Below are 22,009 nucleotides of genomic sequence, written 5' to 3'. Positions count from 1 at the left end.
AGTTCCTTTCCCAGCAAGTTGCAAATATAGGCAAATTTTGCAAACTTTCTGGGGTCTGCCTCACTCATGTTTTAAGAAGCTAAACCTTTCCAATCCAATTTTGCTAATGCTTTGAGCCAGCTGAACAGTCAAGCAGTGGTGTTTCACTGACTCTTCCACATTATTGCCAAATCTACAGACCTCAGAATCTATCAGTTCTAGTCTTGCAAGATGTAAGTAAGGAAGCCCATGTTATTATTTCGTCCAGTAGTTTCTATTTTTTGATATAGTAAAAGTTATCAAATTTTTATCTTGAAAATGGTTTAAGAACAGCTTTGACTGTAATAGTCCATGATTATTCTACTAAAATGAGGTTTTAACCTCTAGAATATCAAAAATATCTTAGTTAAAAGGTTAACGTGGACAATAAATGCTTTGAGCGAATTCGTTATCAATAGAAAACTTAAAATGCTTTCAGATTAAAAATGTTGTAAAGCCTCATTTATTAGAGATAGATATAAAAAAAGAAGTGATTCTCTGGTTTAAAGTTTTATTCAATTTAATAAATAGAACACGCTTGAGTGCCCAGAGTCTCGCTCCGAGACAATACATTCCTACGCGAAGAGTGCTGGAGTCTATTTCTATTTCATTTGTAGTACCTCTATTCCCATACTGGCTGATATCATACAAAAGGCCAATACATTAACTAAACTAACATTTTCTACTATTATTTCTACTTTTTAATGCTGTTAGGTAACGTAAACAACTAACTAAAATACAACACTTTCTCAGTTGGATCGCGATCGCGGTGTCGTGGCGAATAGCGGAGCGAATTTTAAGTTATGTAATTGTGCGTTTTTATTAATTCAAAATATTTCTAAGTTATATTAGATTTTAAAATAATAAAAAAATTGATGACAGTCACTTCTGAATGTCCATGAAGATAGTATTGTAGAGTTTGTTTGAAAAATGCCTGAATAAGGTTATGTTTATGTTTTGAGTTTTGTTTTAGTAATTATTATTGTTATACAGGGAGCGGCAAAATGATCTGACGGTTTTATAATGTAAACAACTCAAACGTTTAAAGTGGTACAAAGTGTTTTATTGCAGATTTCAGATTGGTATTTATGAACATTTATAAAAATAACCAAAAAAGGGTGAGTTGATCTGTTTAAGATTTGAATATAACGTCTTTCAAATGATGTCCGTCTTTGGTGATGCATTCTTCCAATCTTGCACTGAAATTGTCAAACACTTTCCCTAACATTTCAGGAGAGAGGTTGGCTATTTCTTGGCGTATGGTTTCCTTCAGTTCATCCAATGTGCGGGGTTTGTTTGTGTATACTCTAGATTTCAGCAGTCCCCACAAGAAAAAGTCACAGATGCTGAGATCCGGGGAGCGAGGTGGCCACGCAATGTCCCTGAAACGCGAGATGACTCGGCCACGAAACTTACTTCTTAAGAAATTTATTACCACATTGGCTGTGTGGGCAGTTGCCCCATCTTGCTGGAACCAAATTCTGTGGCGGTTGAAGCGATTTATGCGTATTTCGGGGATCAGGAAGTTTTTCAACATAGTCAGATATCGTTGTGAATTGACGGTTACAGTTAGACCGTTCTCTTCAAAAAAGTATGGGCCTATAACACAATTTTTTGTTACGCCACACCACACAGTGACCTTGGGACTGTGAAGAGGTCGTTCATGCAGTTCTTCTGGATTGTTTTCTGACCAATATCGGAAATTCTGCTTATTAACATAACCATTCAAATGAAAATGAGCTTCGTCGCTCATAATGAGAATTTTTTCATCTGTAAGCAAATCAATCATTTGCTCTGAAAATTCAATGCGTTTTGCATAATCACTGGGCTTCAACTGTTGCACGATAGCCATTTTGTACGGATGAAAGTGCAGGTCGTACCTTAATATTCTTCTTACCGAGCGGTCAGACATCTGCAGAGCTGCAGCTTGTTTACGTGCAGGCCGCCGAGGACTGGCTTCCACAGCTCCTCTCACTCTCTCGACGTTCTCTGGCGTCCGGGCTGACCTTGGACGGCCTGTTGATTTTCGTTTTAAAGCTGAACCGGTAGCTCTAAAGTTACCCACCCACAGCAAAATGGTGTTTCGAGTTGGCACTTTCCCTCTTGGAGCCACATTAAAACGTCTGTGGAACTGCCGCTGAACAGCAACAACACTATCGCCACTTTTAAAAAATGCTTCCACAACGAACGCACAGTGCTCAGCCGTCCACCGCTCCATGGCTACTAAAAATGTCCACACGTAGGCTCTGCCACGCCCCTGTCCCCACCACCCCCCACCACTCACTCGCTTGACAGCGCGGCAGCGAAAACTGTCAGATCATTTTGCCGCTTCCTGTATTACACATCATTTTGCATTGTTTTAAATGGCTTTTATCATTAAAGTATTGAAGTTTCGAAACGAATTTAAAAAAGCTTTTAATGATCAAAATTAAACTTTAACTGAGTATTTTCCAAAACCATGTGCTCTTTAGCAAAACAAACCTCTAGTGCTTGAATAATTTTTATAATTGTGTTTATTGTACAATATTAGGTTATTACACATAATTTTAGGGTTGTTTTAAATTCTCTTTATCATAAAAGTATTAAAATTAAAAAATAAATTATTCTTATATTAGTTATTTTTTTTACCTTAAACTAGATTTTTATTTTGTGTCCGTAAAAAAGGCACTGTCTCAAGTGATTTTAAATAATTCTTTAATTACGTAAACATCTTATTGTTATATATTTTATGATGGAAAATGTATTTACCTTCCAAACAAATTTTAAAAAAGCTTTTAATGATCAAAAGTAATTTTTAAGTGAATGTTTTTCTGAAACCTTGCATTTTAGTAGAAATAATCTCTAGCAATTAACTATTTATAAACATCTTTTTATGGTACAATATTAGGTTATTACACATGATTTTGGGTTGTTTTAAAATTCTCTTTAACATGAAAGTATTACAATTTTAAATTACAATTTGTTTATAATGGTTATTTCATCTCAAACTTGATTTTTATTTTGTTTCCATGGAAATGTTAATGTTTAAAGTTATTTTTTTAATTTAAAAAATTACATAAAAGTATAAATGTTAAATAGTTTGATACGTAATTCATTTACTTTTAAAAATAAGTAAAAAAGGTCATAATGATCAAAAATAAATGTTTAGTAAAATTTATTCTAAAACCTTGTGTTTTCGTCCAAAACCATCTGGCACTTTTCACATAGTCACACAAAAAATAACTCAGCACTTTTCAACATGGATTTGATTTTATCTCTGGCACTAAAAGGGTTAAAATAAGAATCAGAATTAATTTTTTTACTATCTGAATCTTAGACCGTGAGAAGTAAATACAAGGTCTGTCAAATAAACACTTAAACTTGTGCAAGTTATTGGCTATGACACGGACTATAGTCCCACCCACCGACAGCGTTAGTTGCCTGAGACATCACAAGTTTTTGGTGAAGTGCAGTAAAAGTTATAAAGAAATTACTGAAATGTTGACAGCTGTTTTAAGGTGATAATGCTCTGAAGAAAATATTCGTTTTAAAGATGGCCGACAAGACACCAAGGATGATGCAAGGGACGAACAACCTTCAACCACCTGTGTTTATGACGACATTGATCGTGTGTGGTCCTTTGTCCTTACAAATCATCAAAAAACTGTAATGATTGCTGAACTGTGTCTAGGAAAATCAACAGTGCACACTATTTTAACCAAACATTTTGGTTTAAAAAAATGTGTGTAAAAATCGTTCCTAAGCTGTTGACACCAGATGAGTTAATGTATTATACTGACTGGAAAAATTCACTTGAAAATTATGCTGAATTTCTCAATAGGGTGGCGAATTTCAATTTTCACTGGTGACAAATCATGGTTTTACGAGTATGACATTGAAAAAAAATTACAAAGCAAAGAGTGAAAAGCAAAAAGAAACCTCGAACCAAGAGTCATCTCCTGGTCTTTTTATGTTGAAGGTGATGTTCATTATGAATTTCTTCCTGAAGGATGAATAGTAAATGCTTAGTTCTAACTCACAGTTTTTTTAAAGCGTTTTGAGAGATCATGTGTGACCAAATTTGACTCAAGGTGATGGATAGATCCTTCACCATGACAATGCACCTCCACATTCAGCATTTATTGCTGTCCAGTTTCTGGCATTAAATTCAGTCATCATCCTCCTGATTCATCAGATCTGCCCTCTGCGACTTTTCCCTATTCCCATAATGCAATGAGGGGACAGGAAAGATTTGGACACAATAAAGCAAAACGATGAGGAACCTAAAAAATCCCAACTACTGAGGACTTCTAAGGATGCTTTAAACAGTTATAAAGAAGATGGAATAAGTGCACAGCAATGGATTATGAGAACTTAGTAGGACAAAATTAGTTTTCGTATTTACTGGACAGACCTTGTATATAATGCAAATTTTGATTTATATTTACAAAAACTTCCTGTACAATCCAATTTACATCTTTTCATATATCAGTCGGTCCTTTCTCAATAAATTACCCTTAGTATAGTGGCAGATTCAGAAATGACATGCCTTCAACATAATAAAATTAAACTGATGATTACAAAAATCTATACATATGATGATTACAGTCCTGATTCACAAGAAGAGGGGTAAAATCTATTTGTAAACACCTAAATTAGTGTGTTTATTAGTATGTTCAATTCAATTCAAATTAACTTTATTCAAGACTCATACAATGTACACATATAGTATAAATACAGAATAGCGTCAACCATTACATTACAATATCCATTTAGTGACTACGTAAATTATTAAATAAAGAAGTTTGCCTCAAAATGTTATGTAAATGACAACACTGATTTTACAATTTGGCTACTATTTATAATATGCCATATTAACTACTAAATTGTTGGATGAACTAAGTTACCTCAAAATATTCTTTAAATGAGTATACTGATTTTTCAATTAAAAATTATTTTAACTTTGTTTTAAATATGCAAATTTGAGATTGATGGATAATTTCTATGGCGAGTGTTATAATCATGATTTGCTCCTAATTTAGGTATACTATCTTTATTTGATTTCACAAGCATGATAGTTTGAAAAATATATAGACCATATACGGTAATGATTCTTAATTTAGAAAAATGCTGTTTGACAGATTCATTGCGTTCCAAATTTAACATTATTCTAATAGCTTTTTTTTGTTGGTGAAGAATTCGGTCTAGATGTTTTGTTGTTGTAGCTCCATACATGCTTATACCATAAGACGTGTGAATTGATTAATGCAAAATAAATAGTTTTCTAGGTTTCAATATTACTTACCCTCGACATTTTTCGTAGAGCGTAAAGACCAGAGGACATTGTATTTACTACATGGTCAACATGTTTATCCCATATTTGTATTACTATAAGTACTGCCGTAATCAGATCTTACATGGAGCAGAAACAAGCTTACTCAATTTTGATTTTGATTGGATGCTTCCTTGTACGCTTTGTATGTTCTAAAAGCTATCCATATAAATTTATATCAGTATGATAGTCATATAAATATTGTATACAGTTGACCATCTATATCCCGGTACTGCGTCATTCTGGCGTATTTTGACGGGCGTGCAGTGGGGGATTCAAGTTGAGACACGTTACTGAAAACTGTGTTAAATAACAACATACAATCACTCAGTTGTCTTGTGGTTTACTCACTGTTCATGTTAACAGTCTTATCCATGTTATTGCTACTGTGCTTAGTGTTGCAGTTTGTTTTTAATTTATGTTTCAAAACAGTAAGTTAAAAGTGTCTCAGTGTGAACAAAAACATAAAACCTTAACTTTGCCTCAGAAGAACGAGATTTTTAACAGATTTGATAAAGGCAATAAGCTTGCTAACCTTGCAAAATAATATGGTGTTGGTCGCGCAAAAATATACATGACATACAAAATAACAGTGAACAGATAAATTCTTTTGCAAAAGCGTGACAATGTGAAAACTGCCTAGAAAACAATGAAAAATGGTGAATTTCCTCATGTTAAATAGCCTATATGCTTTGTTTGTTCAAAAACAAAACAGGCATACACCTATTTTAAGAGGGATTCTTAAAGAAAAGTCAAAGGTCTTCTAAGAGAAAATAATGGAGAGAAAAACAAGTGAGGGTGGTTAGAAAAATTCAAAAGTGTTTAGGAATTCGATTGTTTAATACAATGGGCAAAAAACTATCATGTGATGTTGCACTCAAACCACTTAGGGAAAGTTGAAGCAAATCATTTAGGACTGGACCTAACTCCCAATCAAGTCTCTAACGCAGATGAGAGTGGTTATGCCCAATGCTGAGATGAAGTGAGTAGAAGAAAATGGCGTGTCTGATATTCTTGTTTTAAAGAGAATTTAAGAGAAAGTATTAAACATTTTTTTTAAGCCAAGAAACAAACGAAAATCGAAAGTGTCTTAAGGGGAGATGTACGCCTATATCGTAAAAAAAATCAATATTTTTTTATATTTTTATCTTAAAGTATAGATTTTTCTGAGTTCAGTGATATATAATACATATATATTTGGGTTATATTTATATGCTAAAAAAAAAATTATAAACATGCTAGTCGGGCACACGGATCCGTGGTCAGACGTATCGAAGACGTTCTGAACGATAGGATATTGTTTTGAGCATTTTAATATACATAACTTGCACTTTTTAATATTACTTAATATTATATTAATAATATTTTAATATTATTTTCACCAGACCTGCTTAAAAAATGTCTCCATGGTCAAACACAGAATGTAAACGAAAGTTTTAATTCTGTGTTTGTGGACGCGTATACCTAAATTAAATTTTGTAGGCCTGCAAACACTAAGATTTGGTGTTTTTGACAGTATTATTACTTTTAATGAAGGAAGTCAAGGCAGAATAAAAGTGCTTAATGATCTAGGTATAAAGCTAGGCCAAAACTGTGTTTATACCCTACGTCAGATTGATGAGGACCGAGTGAGGAAAGCCGAAAAAGCTGGTGAAGAAGAGACAAAGCAAGCTAGGAAACGGGCAAGAATGGTGAGGAAGAAACTAATTGATGATGATAAGGCTAAGGAACAAGACTATGAAGCAGGAATGTTTTAAAAGGTACTTTTCAATCATATTTTTGTATACATAAAAGTGTTTTGTGAATTACCGAAAATTTACTTTTTTGACATAAATGTTCCTTTTTCTCAGGAACTAGTTGTCCAATCTTCATGAAATTTATATCATATATATAACGTACCTATTCATACAAGCCCTGCCACTTTCATAAGTCTAGGTCAAAATAAAAAAAAATAAAAAATTTTTTAAAAACAAATAATTGAAAAAAATATTGAGTATCCTTAAAAAATTTCTAAAGCCAAAAATATTGATTGGAAATCTTTAAAAGTGGCAGGGCTTGTGTATAATAGTATGTTTTAGAAGTGCTAAAAATTTCAATTCGTTAGGTATCATAGTTCTTGAGAAAAATGAACATAAATATTTGAAAATTAACATGAGCTGGTATAGGAGCTGGAACTAACATATGTGATTGTTTTGTGGGGTTACTGACAAGCTGCAAACATACTATTTATTCTACAAAAAAGGGCAGTAGGGCTGCTATGTAATGTTCCTAACCGTGAACACTGTAAACCTCTTTTTCTAGAACTTAATATTCTAACACAGCCCTCTATTTATGTACTCTATGTGCTTTTGAATGTAAAAGATAATTTGAACTACCTTTCTAACCAAAGTAATATTCATAGTTATTATACATAACAGAAATAATCTATTAATAACAAAATGTAATTGTTCAAGCACCCAATCCAGTTTCAAGTATCAAGGAATTAAGCTGTACAATGCATTGCCTTCAGATATAAAAGAATTAAGTAGAACTTATTTTAAGAACTGCGTAACAAATTGTTACTCAAATCTTGCCTGTACAGTGTTAATGATTTTTATACTGTATTAAGAGACCATGTGGAATAGATTATTTTAGACAACTAGTTATATGATGTTGTTATATGTATGTACATTACATCTTGAAAATAAATGATTTGATTTGATTGATAGGATTTCAAAGTTATGGTATATTGACATTTTTCAAAGAATTGCGTAAAAATGTACCTATATGCCAAATGCGTTTGAAAGGTTTTTATTTTTCATTGTTTTTGGACCTGGGTTTTTACCCATTATATATTTTACTTAAGGATAAGAAGTTGAGTAACCACTTGTAAAAGAACCTTTGCTTTACTTCTGGAGTGACAGGATAAGTAAGGTTGAGAAGAGGGACTAACTCCTGTTGAGATACCATGAGTAGGGATAGTATAGTTACAAGATTAGAGCATGAGTCGTATTTTCATTTGCATATTTCACATTATTATTTCTCTCTAAATTTTGATTCTTATAGTATTATTTCTTAACTAATTAGGCTAAACCTGCTTAACATTGTATATTTCTTTTACTATTCATGAATAGCCAAATATTGGTACGAAGAATTGAGTTCTTGTTTATAGTAAATTTATTTCTTCACCAAATTTTATAAATTTGATTTCTTTATATTTTACACTATATTCAATTTTATTATTATGAAAAAAAGTAATTGAGGGGACATTGTGTTAGTTTTTCTCTGATTATGCATACGATACCGATTAGGTATAGAAATATTATAATTCTTAGATTTAACCTATACAGAGAACAGGCATTAGAAAGTGAGATTATATACTGTACTGTATTAGGTTTACAGATATTCATTCCTTCGAAAAACTAATACTGACAGATCAAACGAAGTATACATCTGCCTTTAGAGAATTAAACATCTTAAATACTATTAGTAAATCAGAACAGTTTGAAAATTTGATGTCTTTGTGTGTATGCGCACTTTAGTTTGTTCACACAATATCTCAAAAACCATTAGACCATTGGTTTATTAAACGAGAGAGGCACAGTCAGAAATTAGAATATTAAATTTTACGTATTATATTCAAAGTGGAATACAAGCATGGAAGTAGGCTTTTTGGTCCGACTAATATTTATAAAGAGTATATTGGCATAACAATCATTCTTTTAATAGGGGGTTAAAAGAGCAAACATATTCGTTTCCTTGCGTTCATAGTGGTCGTGGCAAGAACTACGTGGACTCAAGACACCAGGCTTCTATTCTACATAGTTTTGCTGCAGCAGAATAAAGTTGGTACCATTACTACATACTACATATTTATCAGTCTGCCGGGAAACTGCACCTCTTCCTCACAACCGTGCCTTCTCTCTCGCCCGCCCACCGCAATAGTCAGTCCTGCAATAGCATGGAAGCTTCTTCGGTAGTTTGGACAAAGGTGATGAATTTCCCTAGGAAGACTTGATCGGTTTTTATCGGCGGTTTGTAGAATCACTGTAAACATAAACTAGTTGATCTCATGGTATACTTCTGGGGTGCACAAAAGACTCTTGAGGCTCAAAAGCGTGGCAATAGGCCACCCCTTAGAAGAAGAAGAAAATGCCAATTACCTAACATCACTTTATTTGCAAATGCATTTTAATGTATTAAAAAAAGCTAAAACTTTCAAATTGCATATCAATATGTTGGTAATCACCTAAAATAAAGGTTTTGTGATTTGTGTAATCTTAAAAAAAATGTATAGAAACAAATCAGTTCTTCAAAGGTAGTAAATATTTTGCAACAAACTACCATCATGACGTCAACCATACAACTTCACTGAGAATAACCTTTGTTCACCAAGTAATTATTCAGGAAGTATTGTTCATAAACAGATTCAACTGGTATTATTAGAAAAAGTATTTAAAAAATCATAATCGGTCAATAAAAAGAATTATATACAAACATTTGGTGTAATGATATATTTTAGAAACCAGTTTCAGTAACAATTTTATTTGTCAGAAGTCAGATACATTGGACCTATGTAAAACAGATGAATGTATTCGCTGTTAACATATGTTTGTTTTCGTATTTTGTGAGATAATAGCAGAACTTTAGTTTACTGTACAGTAATTTACATTTGGATTCAAGAACTCCAAAAATTAATGAAAGTTTTGGAGTTTCATTAATTAAAAAAAATTTCCAAAATAAATCCCGTGGGTCAGCGGTTAGTATGGGAAAATGAAACGTTTGATGATGGTTTGAGCGCAGCGACTGGGTTTGCTTGATATTTCAGTTCGGTTTACGACTGCAGGGAGTTCTTGGACCCAGACATGATTAATAAATCTCCTGTCATGAATGGAGTTAATAATTCTAATTTACGTTCCATTTCTGTGAGCGAGGTTTCTGCCGCAATTCGAAAAATTCCGTCTATGCGTTTATACAGGCCTGATTTGATTCCCAATTACATTATCAAAGGTTGTTCAGAATTTTGTTGAGAAACCGCTCCGTCATATTTTTAACCTGTGTTTAGCTAACAAGTGTTTTCCGGATTGTTGGAAGATCACTAAAATAACTCCAATATTAAAGAAGGGTAACCAATTTGAAATCCTCAATTATAGACCCGTAGCTATTTTATGTACTCCAGCAAAAGTGTCTGAACTAATAATTTTTGATCATGTATCCTTTCATATGAAACAATATATCAGCAGTCGTCAGCATGGGTTTATGCCTTCGCGTTCTATAAGTACAAATCTGGTGAATTTTGTTAATTTTACTTCTTCAGCTTTGGACTCAAGGCATCAAGTCGATGTTGTTTATACGGACATGTCTAAAGCGTTCGATAAGGTTAACTACTATGGATTTTCAGCTGAAATAATAGAATATTTTATCTCTTACCTTAAAATAGACGGCAATTTGTTTCCTTCCAGGGATACAAGTCCGATTCCTTCCTAGCCCCCTCTGGAGTTCCTCAAGGCAGTAATTTAGGTCCTCTTTTAATATATTTATTAATGATCTTACCTACATTCTAAGAAGTAATTTTCTATTGTATGTAGATGACTTAAAAATTTTTTATTAGTCAAACTACCATCTGATTGCGCAATTATACAAACCGACTTGGATTTACTTAATCAGTGGTGCAGCCGCAATAAATTGATGTTGAACGTATCTAAGTGTTCGACTATGTCATTCTATAAAATGTTACATCCTTTTTTTAACACTTTTTATTCTTATTTTTTTACTTATTTCATAAACAGATTAAATAAATATTTTTTTTTCAATATGTAGTGTCAAATTAAAGACAAAGATTGTTCATGTTTGATTTGTGAGGTACATTTTCCATATTTCGAAACAGTTTTGATATTATAAGTACCTAAACTTGATAAACTTTGAACCGTTTTAACTCATAACTGGTTTAAAATATAATAAATATAATTCACAAAAGAAAAGTATTACATGAACCTTCATGACTATCTCTTTAACTCCCTCTTAACAGAAAGAATCACTAATCATTGGTTCACAATTCTGAGAGATCATTATTTCCATATGCGATCCAACATAACAAAAATAAATTCGAAATGGGCTACAACCTAAAGGAATTTATCATTTAGAACCGAAACATATTGCTTATTTCAGGTATTAGAGATATTTCTTTGAAATCACGCATCACAATATGATTAAAGAGCCATATGGGACAAATTCTGTGCATGAACTTTATTTAAATCTAATAAATTTAAGTAATGTAGAAATTACACCAATTAATTTTAAAATCTAGGCAACCACACATTTTAAATATAATATAAAATTCTATTCCTTGTTTTAAAATTTTATTTCTTTATCGTAACTATTTTGTATAATAGCTGGTGGGTTGTTTATGGTTTTGGAAACTTGAATTATAAACATGTTCAAAGAATTTTCTGTTCTGTATTAAGTTTAACCTCATACCTTTGATGCAATACAGACGTGTGATAGGTGGGTCTTGGAAACTTTAGCTGAAGCTTTTGTATTGGCTTAATGTCTCCATGGTTAGACCTGTACTAATGTTTGGGGCTGTTGTCTGGTGGCCAAAAACAGAGGCCAGGATGGCGTCAGCTAATCTGGCTAGCATCCAAAGGATGACATGCCTTGCTATCACTGGGGCCTTTCCAAGTGCATCACAAGACTAGACTGTTGTCTCAACCTCGCCCCCTGGACATAGTCATTTGGGTTATGGCCAGGAGGAGTGCCTACTGTCTTCAGCAGGCAGGGCTTTGGTCGGCCTCGGGCTGCAACAGGAAGTACTGCAAAATTAGCATCCTGAGTCAGGGAATTGCTCTGCACACGATCTCTAATCAGATGCCACTAAGATTTGTCATCGACAAACACTTCAGAATTGTTATACCTTCTAGGGAGGATAGGTCAGAGGAAAGGAAACCTCTTCCACCAGCAGAGCTTGAATGGTTTACGGAAAACCATTCCACCATTCCATTGGTTTTTGGATGGCTCTAAAACAAAAAGTGGCACAGGCACTGGAATTGTGGGGGTGAGACCATGTAGGGAGCTGGTGGTTATTATGTGTCCTTATCCCAGTCTTTCAAGCACATCACAGCCATAATGAAATGTGCTTAAGACTTCAACTGAGGTATAGGAGTAAGACGATTAGCATTTTCACAGATAGCCAAGCAGCATTAAAGTGTTGAACTCTTGTGAGCTCAACTCCAAACTTGTCTGGGATTGCTATCAAATTGTTTCTTTCCTTAGTAGAGTCTACAATGTGACTTGGATTCCTGGTCAAGAGGGGATCTCTGCCAGCAAAAGAGCTGATACCCTGGCTAACTTGGGCTCAGCGTTTAACATGATAGGACTTCAACCGTTCTGTGGTTTCTACGTGTGAATCCTTTGGAACTGTCTCGAAGTGAGTTCATGCTGAACATGAGAGAAGATGGAGGCTGCATCCAGGTCTGAGAAAGAGCAGGATGGTCCTACAGTTGTCTTCCCTCAGAGTAGCATTTGACCTTCTCTCCTTAAGAAGATCGGAGTCTTCTCGGGTTATGGGTCTGATTACGAGACATGTCACCTGAGGAAACATCTAAACAGTCGGCATTCTCAAGAAGGATCCGCTATGTAGAACGTGTGACAAGCAGGAGGAAACAACTGAATACCTGCTCTTTGACTGTCCTGCAGTAGCAAGGGAGCGATATGCCATCTTTGGTAGTCTGGACAAGGGTGGTAAATTTCCTAGGAGGACCTGATCATTTGTTTTTGGCGGTTTGTAGAACTGCTGAAACCATAAACTAATTGGCCCCATGGTATACTTCTGGGGTGCGCAAAAGGCCCTAGAGGCTTATCAGGGTGGCCACTCAAAACCTCTTTTCAAATTCCCGGTTTTTTCCCAGTTTTCCTGGTCGAAAATTTCCAATTAGTCTACTTTCAAACCAAATATTCAACATGTAGTTTTGTATTTAACCCTTACGCCAAGTGCAATGATCACGTTTTATCGTCACTAACCGTATTTGCAAGTAATGCCACAAAGCTGCGTGCTCTAGCATTTCGTCGCTAGTGATATGTGAGAAATTCGGTGACGATTTATCACTATCACTTATTTTAAGCTCCTTAGTTTTTATCTCTGTATCTCTCGATGTATCGACATAACGTTGTGTATACCTAATAACTTTCCTTTCTGTGATGTTTATAAAATACATGTATCCAATTCAGAAATACAAACAAATAAATACCAACACAGCGCTACCGTGGGGCAGACTGCAGCCCAGTAGTGCGAGCCAGAGGTCTAGCGGTGGACGAACTTTCGGTACGAGATAATGATTTCACCGGTACACAAGGTCGGTTCAGTATAACCAACAAATAAACCAAATACTTTCATCTGAACTCTACTTAATTAATTTATCTTTTGTAAGGGAGGGGGAAGCCTAAGAATACCACGTTACTTCAAAGGAATTTGCAGAGATTCAGAGAAAGGAATATATTTAAAATTTCAAGTAATTTTTCTTTTTTAAGTAATAGAAATGGTAATTATAAAATGAGCTTCCAAAATATATTACATTTACATAAAAATGTATGGATGTATATTTATAGAGAATATATTTATTTACAACTACACAAAGTACAACATACGGTTTAAATACGAATTAGCGATCGTCTCTTTACTATCGAGGAGCTAAAGTCCACGCATAGAACTAGCAGACATGCTAGAGTTGAAAAATACAGACACAGAAAAAACGAACTTCAATTATAATATTATTTATAAATTATCCGAATTAATTAATTAATCCGAACGATCGTCACATGTGCGTAGAAATCGTTCCGGTAAATAGTTGACCGGAGAACAGATGGGATTTCCAGCAGTCGCCCAACCAATGCCGCTCTGACGACGAAAACTGATGAGCGTGGCTGATTCGATCGGCTGACAGTAATTTTACCCATGACAACTGTCGCAAGTACTTGCTACAGTTGTTTCGCTGGGTGTTCCGGGAGTCAAGACGAAGTCCGTTCACACACAACAGTGATGTCTCGACAATGTTTATAATTGAAATTTTAATAGCCGACACTGTTCTCCAGTTCTTGTAACCAACTGTCCAAAAGCTCCAGCTTACACAACCTGTCCTGGAGGGAATCAGTATAAACCAATCAAAAGAAGTGAAATACCTGGGTTTAATCCTGGATGAGAAGCTCAATTGGAACTCACATATTGAAAACAGAATATCCAAAGCGACAGTGGCCCTTGGGGCCTGTAAGAGACTATTTGGATTTAAATGGGGATTGAAACCCAGAATGATATATTGGATCTATGAAACTATAATAAAACCAATGGTCACATATGCTGCCTTACTGTGGTGGCTGAAAGTAGGACAAACAACAGCTGCTAAAAGGCTACAGAGTTTTTAAAGGCTAGCTTGCTTAAGCATCACGGGAGTGATGAGCTCCTGCCCAACACTAGCAATTGAAGCGGTCCTGGGTTACACTCCTCTTGGGCAGGAGAAGATGAGAACAGCCGCTTTAAGTGCAATGAAGTTTCTAGGAACAAAGGTAATAAATACTACCTCCTTAAAAGGCCACATGAAGATACTACAGGTATTTCCTGAGGCTGAAATGCTAACTAATGTCAGATGCAATGGTTAAGAAATAATCCACGCCTTGACTCTAGGGCAGGATACGGAATATACGGACCAGAAGTTAACATGGCTGTTCCCCTGGGAAGACATGCCACGGTTTTTCGGGCAGAGCAATAGACTCATGTTCCAGAAGGCTCATACAAATGAGGACAAAAGGATTAAAATACTTAATACTTTCTGATAGTCAGGCTACACTAAAGGCACTCGATACCTATTCGTTTGACTAGAAAGCAGTCTGGGAATGTAAGAATGCTCTAGCTGAGCTGGCAACGAATAACAGAGTAACACTTGGTTGGATGCCGGGTCATGAAGGCATTCATGGTAATGAAAAAGCAGACATCCTCTTTTATAAATATAAATGTAGTGTTCGTTATACTGTATCTTTAAAACACTCTAATAAATGGTAGTCAACATTTTATTGAAGCAGGATTTCTTCTTATTGGAAAAACCACCGTAAAATAAATAAAAATTGCTGAATAATTTTAAATTGAATCCATGTAACAACCTTTTAACATCAAATACGTTTCCTGACAAAGGCATATTTGATATTGAACCTTGTGAATTCTATTTAAAATTATTAGACAATTGTGTGTTTCTTTTACTGACCAACTCTAATAAATGGTTTTATAACTAAAAACACAGTACTAACCTATATTACCATGTTTTATAACTGTCTTGTTTGATAACCATCTTTAAAATTTGTTTTCTTATTGTTTTTATATTCTTTGTATTTGTGCAATGGAATACAGTAAAAAGATTAAATACTTTGAATTGAATTGTTAAGTTTTAGTACGATTTAATTAATTTGTCTTAAATTATAGAAGTTGCCTAAGGTATAAAAGAAATAATTTAACTAAGAACTCCTTTAACAATATCCTGAAAACATTATGATTTTTATCCCTTAATTCATTTGGTTACTCCAGAGAGAATTAGATCTATAATACTCCGTAAAATTGTGTTACCTGTGAATCATATCACAGTGAATTAATGCATCTCAATGAGTCATCAGTGATTCAGGTAATATGAAAAAGATTACTAAATTTAACAATGCAGCAAATGTGTTAATAAGACTCTACACTAATGGCAATAACTTACTACCGCCATATATCTCGCCATTTTTCAATAACTGTATATCATCAATACAACAAGCTTGCTACAATACTCATTTTATCAATACGGTCCACCTGTTTCTGAGAGAGAAAACTTTTTAAACCCTAAATAGTTGTGGACATACATTGTAATGTAACTAAAACTGTACTTCTATTTTATTATATGCAATTCGTAAAATTTTACAACTTCGTAATTGTTTGTAATTCCCAATTTATAATAAATAATGTTATGTTTGTTGTATGTGGTGTATTGAACCAAAATATAAATTATTTTTAAAAAGTTGTTTTTATTTAATAAACAAAACAATTTAAATTTTTACATGATAGAACTTGTCCTTGTGGTCAAGTTGTGTTAGTGTTCTCTTTACCATTGCAATGCAATGGGAACTATCATTTTAAAATTTGACCAGATCAGCATTACAAATAACTGGTAAGATATATTTTATTCATTCATGAAAAGTTGTACTGAACTGCAATCAGACAGACTGGTAAATATCCAAATCTCTTTATAATTTTTAATTTAGAATATAAGACAATCATCATAACACAGTAAAATAGATTTCATGTAATAAAAACTGCAATCATACTAGACTAGTTATATTTGCTGTAAAATTCCTATCTCCCATTATGTTAGTTAATTTTTCATAGTAATTTATATTTTAATTCTAAGGTCAATTACTTGCTAGTAAATGATTAACCCGTCATCAGTCGCATGTCGGTCATTTTGACCGACGCCCTCGATTTTCATTCACTAAACAATGAGTTGTAGTCAGATCGGTTTCTCCCGCCATGACTTTGTTGGTGGGGATATACACAATGCAGGGGTGGGGGTGGCAGCAAAGCAGTTGAGTCGGAGCGACCTTGAGAGTGGGCAAACAGTGCGTCTGTCGTTTTGACCGAGTGCGACTAACGGTGTGACAGTGAATCTTGACATTGTTCGGTCCTTTTGACCGAGTGCGACTAACGGTGTGACAGTGAATCTTGACATTGTTCGGTCCTTTTGACTGAGTGCGACTAACGGTGTGACTGTGAATCTTGACATTGTTCGGTCCTTTTGACTGAGTGCGACTAACGGTGTGTGGTTTGTTTATATTAAATTGTTATTTCTTTTATAAATTTTACTAAGTTACCTATCCACAATGGAGCTAAACGAAGAAGAAAGAATCGCAGCTCTCCTACTTAGTGTTGAGCGGGAAGAAAGACAAAGAAATGTTGAACTTCAGCAAAATTTGTCTATAGTCCGGAGACAACTATTTCAAGATGTCCAGGATGATGTGATTATAAGAAATGATGACGAGGAAGTTGACGTTGTACATGAAAGTGAACATGAAACCGATTCGGAGGAATCAGTCAGTTCTTTTTCTGAGACAACACGCCAGATACTGCCATCATCCCCACTTCCACCACGTGGAAAAGCAATAGGACTACTTCGAGGAGCAGTCTCAGGTATACCTGGAAGAGGATTAGGTGTATTTAGAAGACCAGCGGGTTCATCTGCGGAAGGAGCAGCGGGTCCATCTGGGAAAGGAGCACCCGGTCCATCTCCGGTAGGAGCAGCGAGTCTCTCTGCGGAAGGAGCAGCGGGTCCATCTGCGGAACGAGCACCCGGTCCATCTCCAGTAGGAGCAGCGGGTCTCTCTGCGGAAGTAGCAGCGGGTCCATCTGTGGAAGGAGCACCCGGTCCATCTCCGGCAGGAGCAGCGGGTCTCTCTGCGGAAGTAGCAGCGGGTCCATCTGTGGAACGAGCACCCGGTCCATCTCCGGTAGGATCAGCGGGTCTCTCTGCTGAAGGAGCAGCAGGGAGGGGAAGAAGATCAGCAATAGGTCAACTACGAGGAGCGTCAGCTAATCAAAGGTGGAGAGGGGGCCTACAGCAAGGGGGTGTGCCAACTTATCGAGGCCGAAGAATAGCAGCTCCAGAATACACAGCTGACGGAAAGAAATATCTAGGTAAGGATTCAATTACTATATGGGATAAAGATTTATCTGAAATAAGAAGAGCACCTCAAGGTCGAGCTCGACTACATAATGTAGTTGTAAGGCTTCCAGGACCCAAAGGAGACGCTCGCAACATTAGGTCACCTTCAGATGCCTTTGCTTTATTCTTACCAGATCAAGAACTTGAAAAAATAGTATTAAATACTAATAAATGGATTCAGACAGCCCAAGAAAACTATGAGCGTGAACGTGACGCCTTACCTACAACTCTTACCGAACTTAAATCTTTGTTAGGTTTGCTCATTTATGCTGGTGTTATGAAGTCATCACATCAAAATATAAGTGATTTATGGAGTACTGATGGCACTGGCATTGACATATTTCGTAGCATAATGAACCAAAGGCGTTTTGCATTTTTGCTCAGAGCATTGCGTTTTGACAATACCGACGATCGAGAAGAAAGATTGGCGGTCGATAACCTAGCTAAAATAAGGCCATTGTTCGATCCATTCGTCAAAAGATGTCAAAATGCTTACACACCAAGTGAGTATTTAACTCTTGATGAAATGTTGGATTCATTTAGAGGTGGATGTTACTTCAAGCAGTATATGCCAAAAAAACCCGCCAAATATGGCATAAAAATATTTGCATTATGCTGTGCCAGAACATTTTATACAGTCAAATTAGAGATTTACCCAGCAGTACAGCCGCCTGGTCCATATAGACAAAGTAATAAAGTAATGGATGTAGTCGAGAGGATGATTCAGCCAGTTGCTGGAACTGGTAGAAACATAACCATGGATAATTGGTTTATGTCTGTGCCAATGGCTGACCGTCTTAGAGATATCCATCGGTTGACAGTAGTTGGAACAATTCGTAAAGATAAACCCCAACTTCCACTACTGTTCAATACTTTACAAGATCGACCAGTACGAAGTAGTATATTTGCTTTCAGACCAAACTGCACTGTTGTGTCTTACGTACCAAGTAAGAAAAAGATCGTCACGTTACTGTCCACAATGCATGCATCTGACGCCATTGATCCGGACAGTGGCGAAGCTCAAAAACCTGAAATTTTGACATTCTATAACTTGACCAAAGGGGGTGTAGACGTAGTAGACGAGATGAAAAACACGTATTCAGTCTCCCGAATCAGCAGACGATGGCCACTTACAGTTTTTTTCTCAATTTTAAACATAAGTGGCATAAATGCCTACATTGTTTATAAGGCTGTTACCAACGACAACGTCAGTAGAAGAATGTTTCTACAAAATCTAGTTTGGAGTCTCTGTGCAGAACAAATGAGGGTAAGAGTTCAGATATTTTCAATGCCACAGAATATCAAAACCAAGATAAGAGAATTATTTGAAATCCGAGGTGATGCTCTTCCAGCACAAGCTGTGCAGCGGCAAGGACAGGGAGTGGACGGAGTTGGCCGTTGCTACATGTGTGGCACAAAAAAAAGCCGAAGATCCAAAACACGATGTGTAAAATGTGGAGACTTTATTTGTAGAGAACACACCAATCCGTTGTGTGCGCAGTGTGCTGGACCGGGACAAGAAAGTGACAGTGACTAATCCGCTTCAGAACAAGCTTTTGATGATAACTACTATTTCTTTATAAAATATTGTTGTTTTTAATTTACTAATAAAGTAGCTAGAATTAGAATATTATTTCCATAAATTTCTCCATATAGTAGAATTTTTTAATTTTATAATAATGTTTTGTCTTATTTACAGAGTAATGTATTTTTTCAATTTTGAACAAGTAGAAATTTATATTTGACTTCAAAACCTGTATTATACAGCTAATATGATATTTATAATAATTAACAACCATATAAAAATGTAATAAATTAAAGTTTTTACTTGAAAAATTACTTGCTTGTCTTTAATTTTCACATTTTAAAATTTCGGTCAAAAAGACCGAGTGCGACTGACGGCGTTACACAAGCCAGTGCGACTGATGACGGGTTAAGTGGATAGCTTGGGCTGAATCATGAACCAGTGTTATTATATAATGTTTAACTCAAAACATAATTGTTGTTTTATTTACACTGTTTTGTGACATTTTTAAATGTAAAGTAACTTATTTTATTATTGTCATCCTATTTCACAAAGACCTGTACTTTAAGATAATTTATTATGTTTAAATTGATATTCATGTATGATATAGTAACTACACAAATATATCCATATACCTTGTATCAATAACAGCATAAAACATAATGTTCTTATATTCCTAAGGCGACAGGATAGCATACAGGCAATTGGTTGATGTAAAACATTCTTCTTAACAGGATAAATAATTTATTTTAGTTTCACACCAAGAAAAATTTACAAATTGCAATTTAATGTAAAACTAAGTAATTACACATTTACTTTAATATAATATTACTTTTTACATTCATTTTCAAACAGATTACAATAGTTACAGCAGGTTGTAGCAATGCCAGGTTCTAAAAATATAAAGACTTCTTCAGTTCTAGCTTTTATAGACAGAAATATGAACTGCTAAACAATAAAGTTTTAACGTAAATCACAAAAATAAAATTTAACAACTACATTATGATTCAAGTGATAAATTATATAAAAATATATTACAAATATGCCATTATCAAATAAATTATGATAATTTCAGCAACTATATATATTTTTTTCATAATATTTATTGTGAAGGTAAAGTATTGTTGAAAAAATAAGCACAATTAAGTGGTCCATTTCATGGAAATACTTGAAAAACAGTCACCCTTCTTGTCCAAAATCTTCTTGGAATTTTCTGAGCTTGGCCATGTCATCATCATTAACAGTTGGCTTGGATGTAGCCAGGGATCTCAGCATATCACTCTGCAAGATGACACAGGAATGAGTTTCTACCATCAAACTTTTATCTTATCCACCTAGGTTCTAGATTAAAAGAAGTATACACAAAATCTATTCAAGAGAAAATAATGTAAAGCAAATTATCCTTCTCTAAATTAGTTATACTTAATTTATGAAAAACTGTACATAGATAACCTTATGTACAAATGATCATGCTTTTATAAATAACTTTTCGCATGAAGTTTGTATTTTCTATATTAATGTTTGTGCAATACCGCGCATCAGCTGCGTCTAAGTGCAGATTTCAACTGTTAGTCATACTTGTTTTATGAAAAACCTGTCAATAGGTAATGTGTTTTTGTTGTGCTTTGTACTTTTTTCATGAACAACCGTAGATGGATAACCTAATTTACAAATGAACATACTTTTGTAAATAATATGGTCGCATGTAGTATGTGTATATTTCTCTTTGTGCAATGCCATGCATCTGCTTCGCCTATATGCAGATGTCAGCTGTTAGATGGGAAACAAACACCCAATCGTTCCTTGAATTTTCCGAGTGATAGACTTTGGTAAAGCTCAGGAACACAGCTATTTAAGTCCAACGCTTTTGGTATGGACCAGGAGTGGAATATTTACCAGTCGTCATCACTTATATCTGGAGTGTTTTGTATAGTTTAATATTTCACATATTTATACACATGTACGAGAAAAACAATGACTTTTCACCAATTTTGAAGTTTGTTACTAATACTATTAAGAATATAAATATACAATAGTTAAGTTAAAACTGTTATACATATGGATAATTAAAAGAAAAGAAAATAATTTTAATTAAATTTAATATAAAAATAAGTTAAGCTAAATGTAAGTACAAAAGTGGAATAAATCAACATTGAAACCACAAGACAAAATTAAATGAAGAGAATCTTAACCATTTGAAAACTCTTGAGATAGAATAAAAAGATTGTGTAAAGCCAAGAAGTCAGGGCGTGTTTCAAAGATAACAATGAGTTAGTAACCCTTATTTCCGCTGGCAACCTATTGAAAAAACAACCCTGCATAAAATGGACTTCTCTCATAGGTTTTTGTTCGGTGTATGGGAAAACTCATCATGGATCCCTGTCTAGTATTGAAGTGGTGAGGAGAATATTGTTTTGCTGAAAGATGATCTTGCAAGGATGTGAGGAC

General features: G+C 34.7%; 1 protein-coding gene across 2 annotated transcripts in view; it reads right to left on the bottom strand.

The window, feature by feature from the left end:
- Nucleotides 1-20,288: 20,288 nt before the first annotated feature.
- Nucleotides 20,289-22,009, bottom strand: part of LOC124362793 (vacuolar protein sorting-associated protein 4) — a 32,449-nt gene continuing 30,728 nt past the window's right edge. For both annotated transcript variants that reach the window (XM_046817604.1, XM_046817613.1), the window contains exon 9: nucleotides 20,289-20,842. In XM_046817604.1, the coding sequence (XP_046673560.1) occupies nucleotides 20,741-20,842 (102 nt within the window). In that variant the 3' untranslated portion in view covers nucleotides 20,289-20,740. The remainder of the gene's footprint in view (nucleotides 20,843-22,009) is intronic.

Source organism: Homalodisca vitripennis, chromosome 1 (genome assembly GCF_021130785.1).
Source record: "Homalodisca vitripennis isolate AUS2020 chromosome 1, UT_GWSS_2.1, whole genome shotgun sequence".
NCBI lineage: Eukaryota > Metazoa > Arthropoda > Insecta > Hemiptera > Cicadellidae > Homalodisca > Homalodisca vitripennis.
This window is presented reverse-complemented; position numbering and strand designations above follow the sequence as displayed.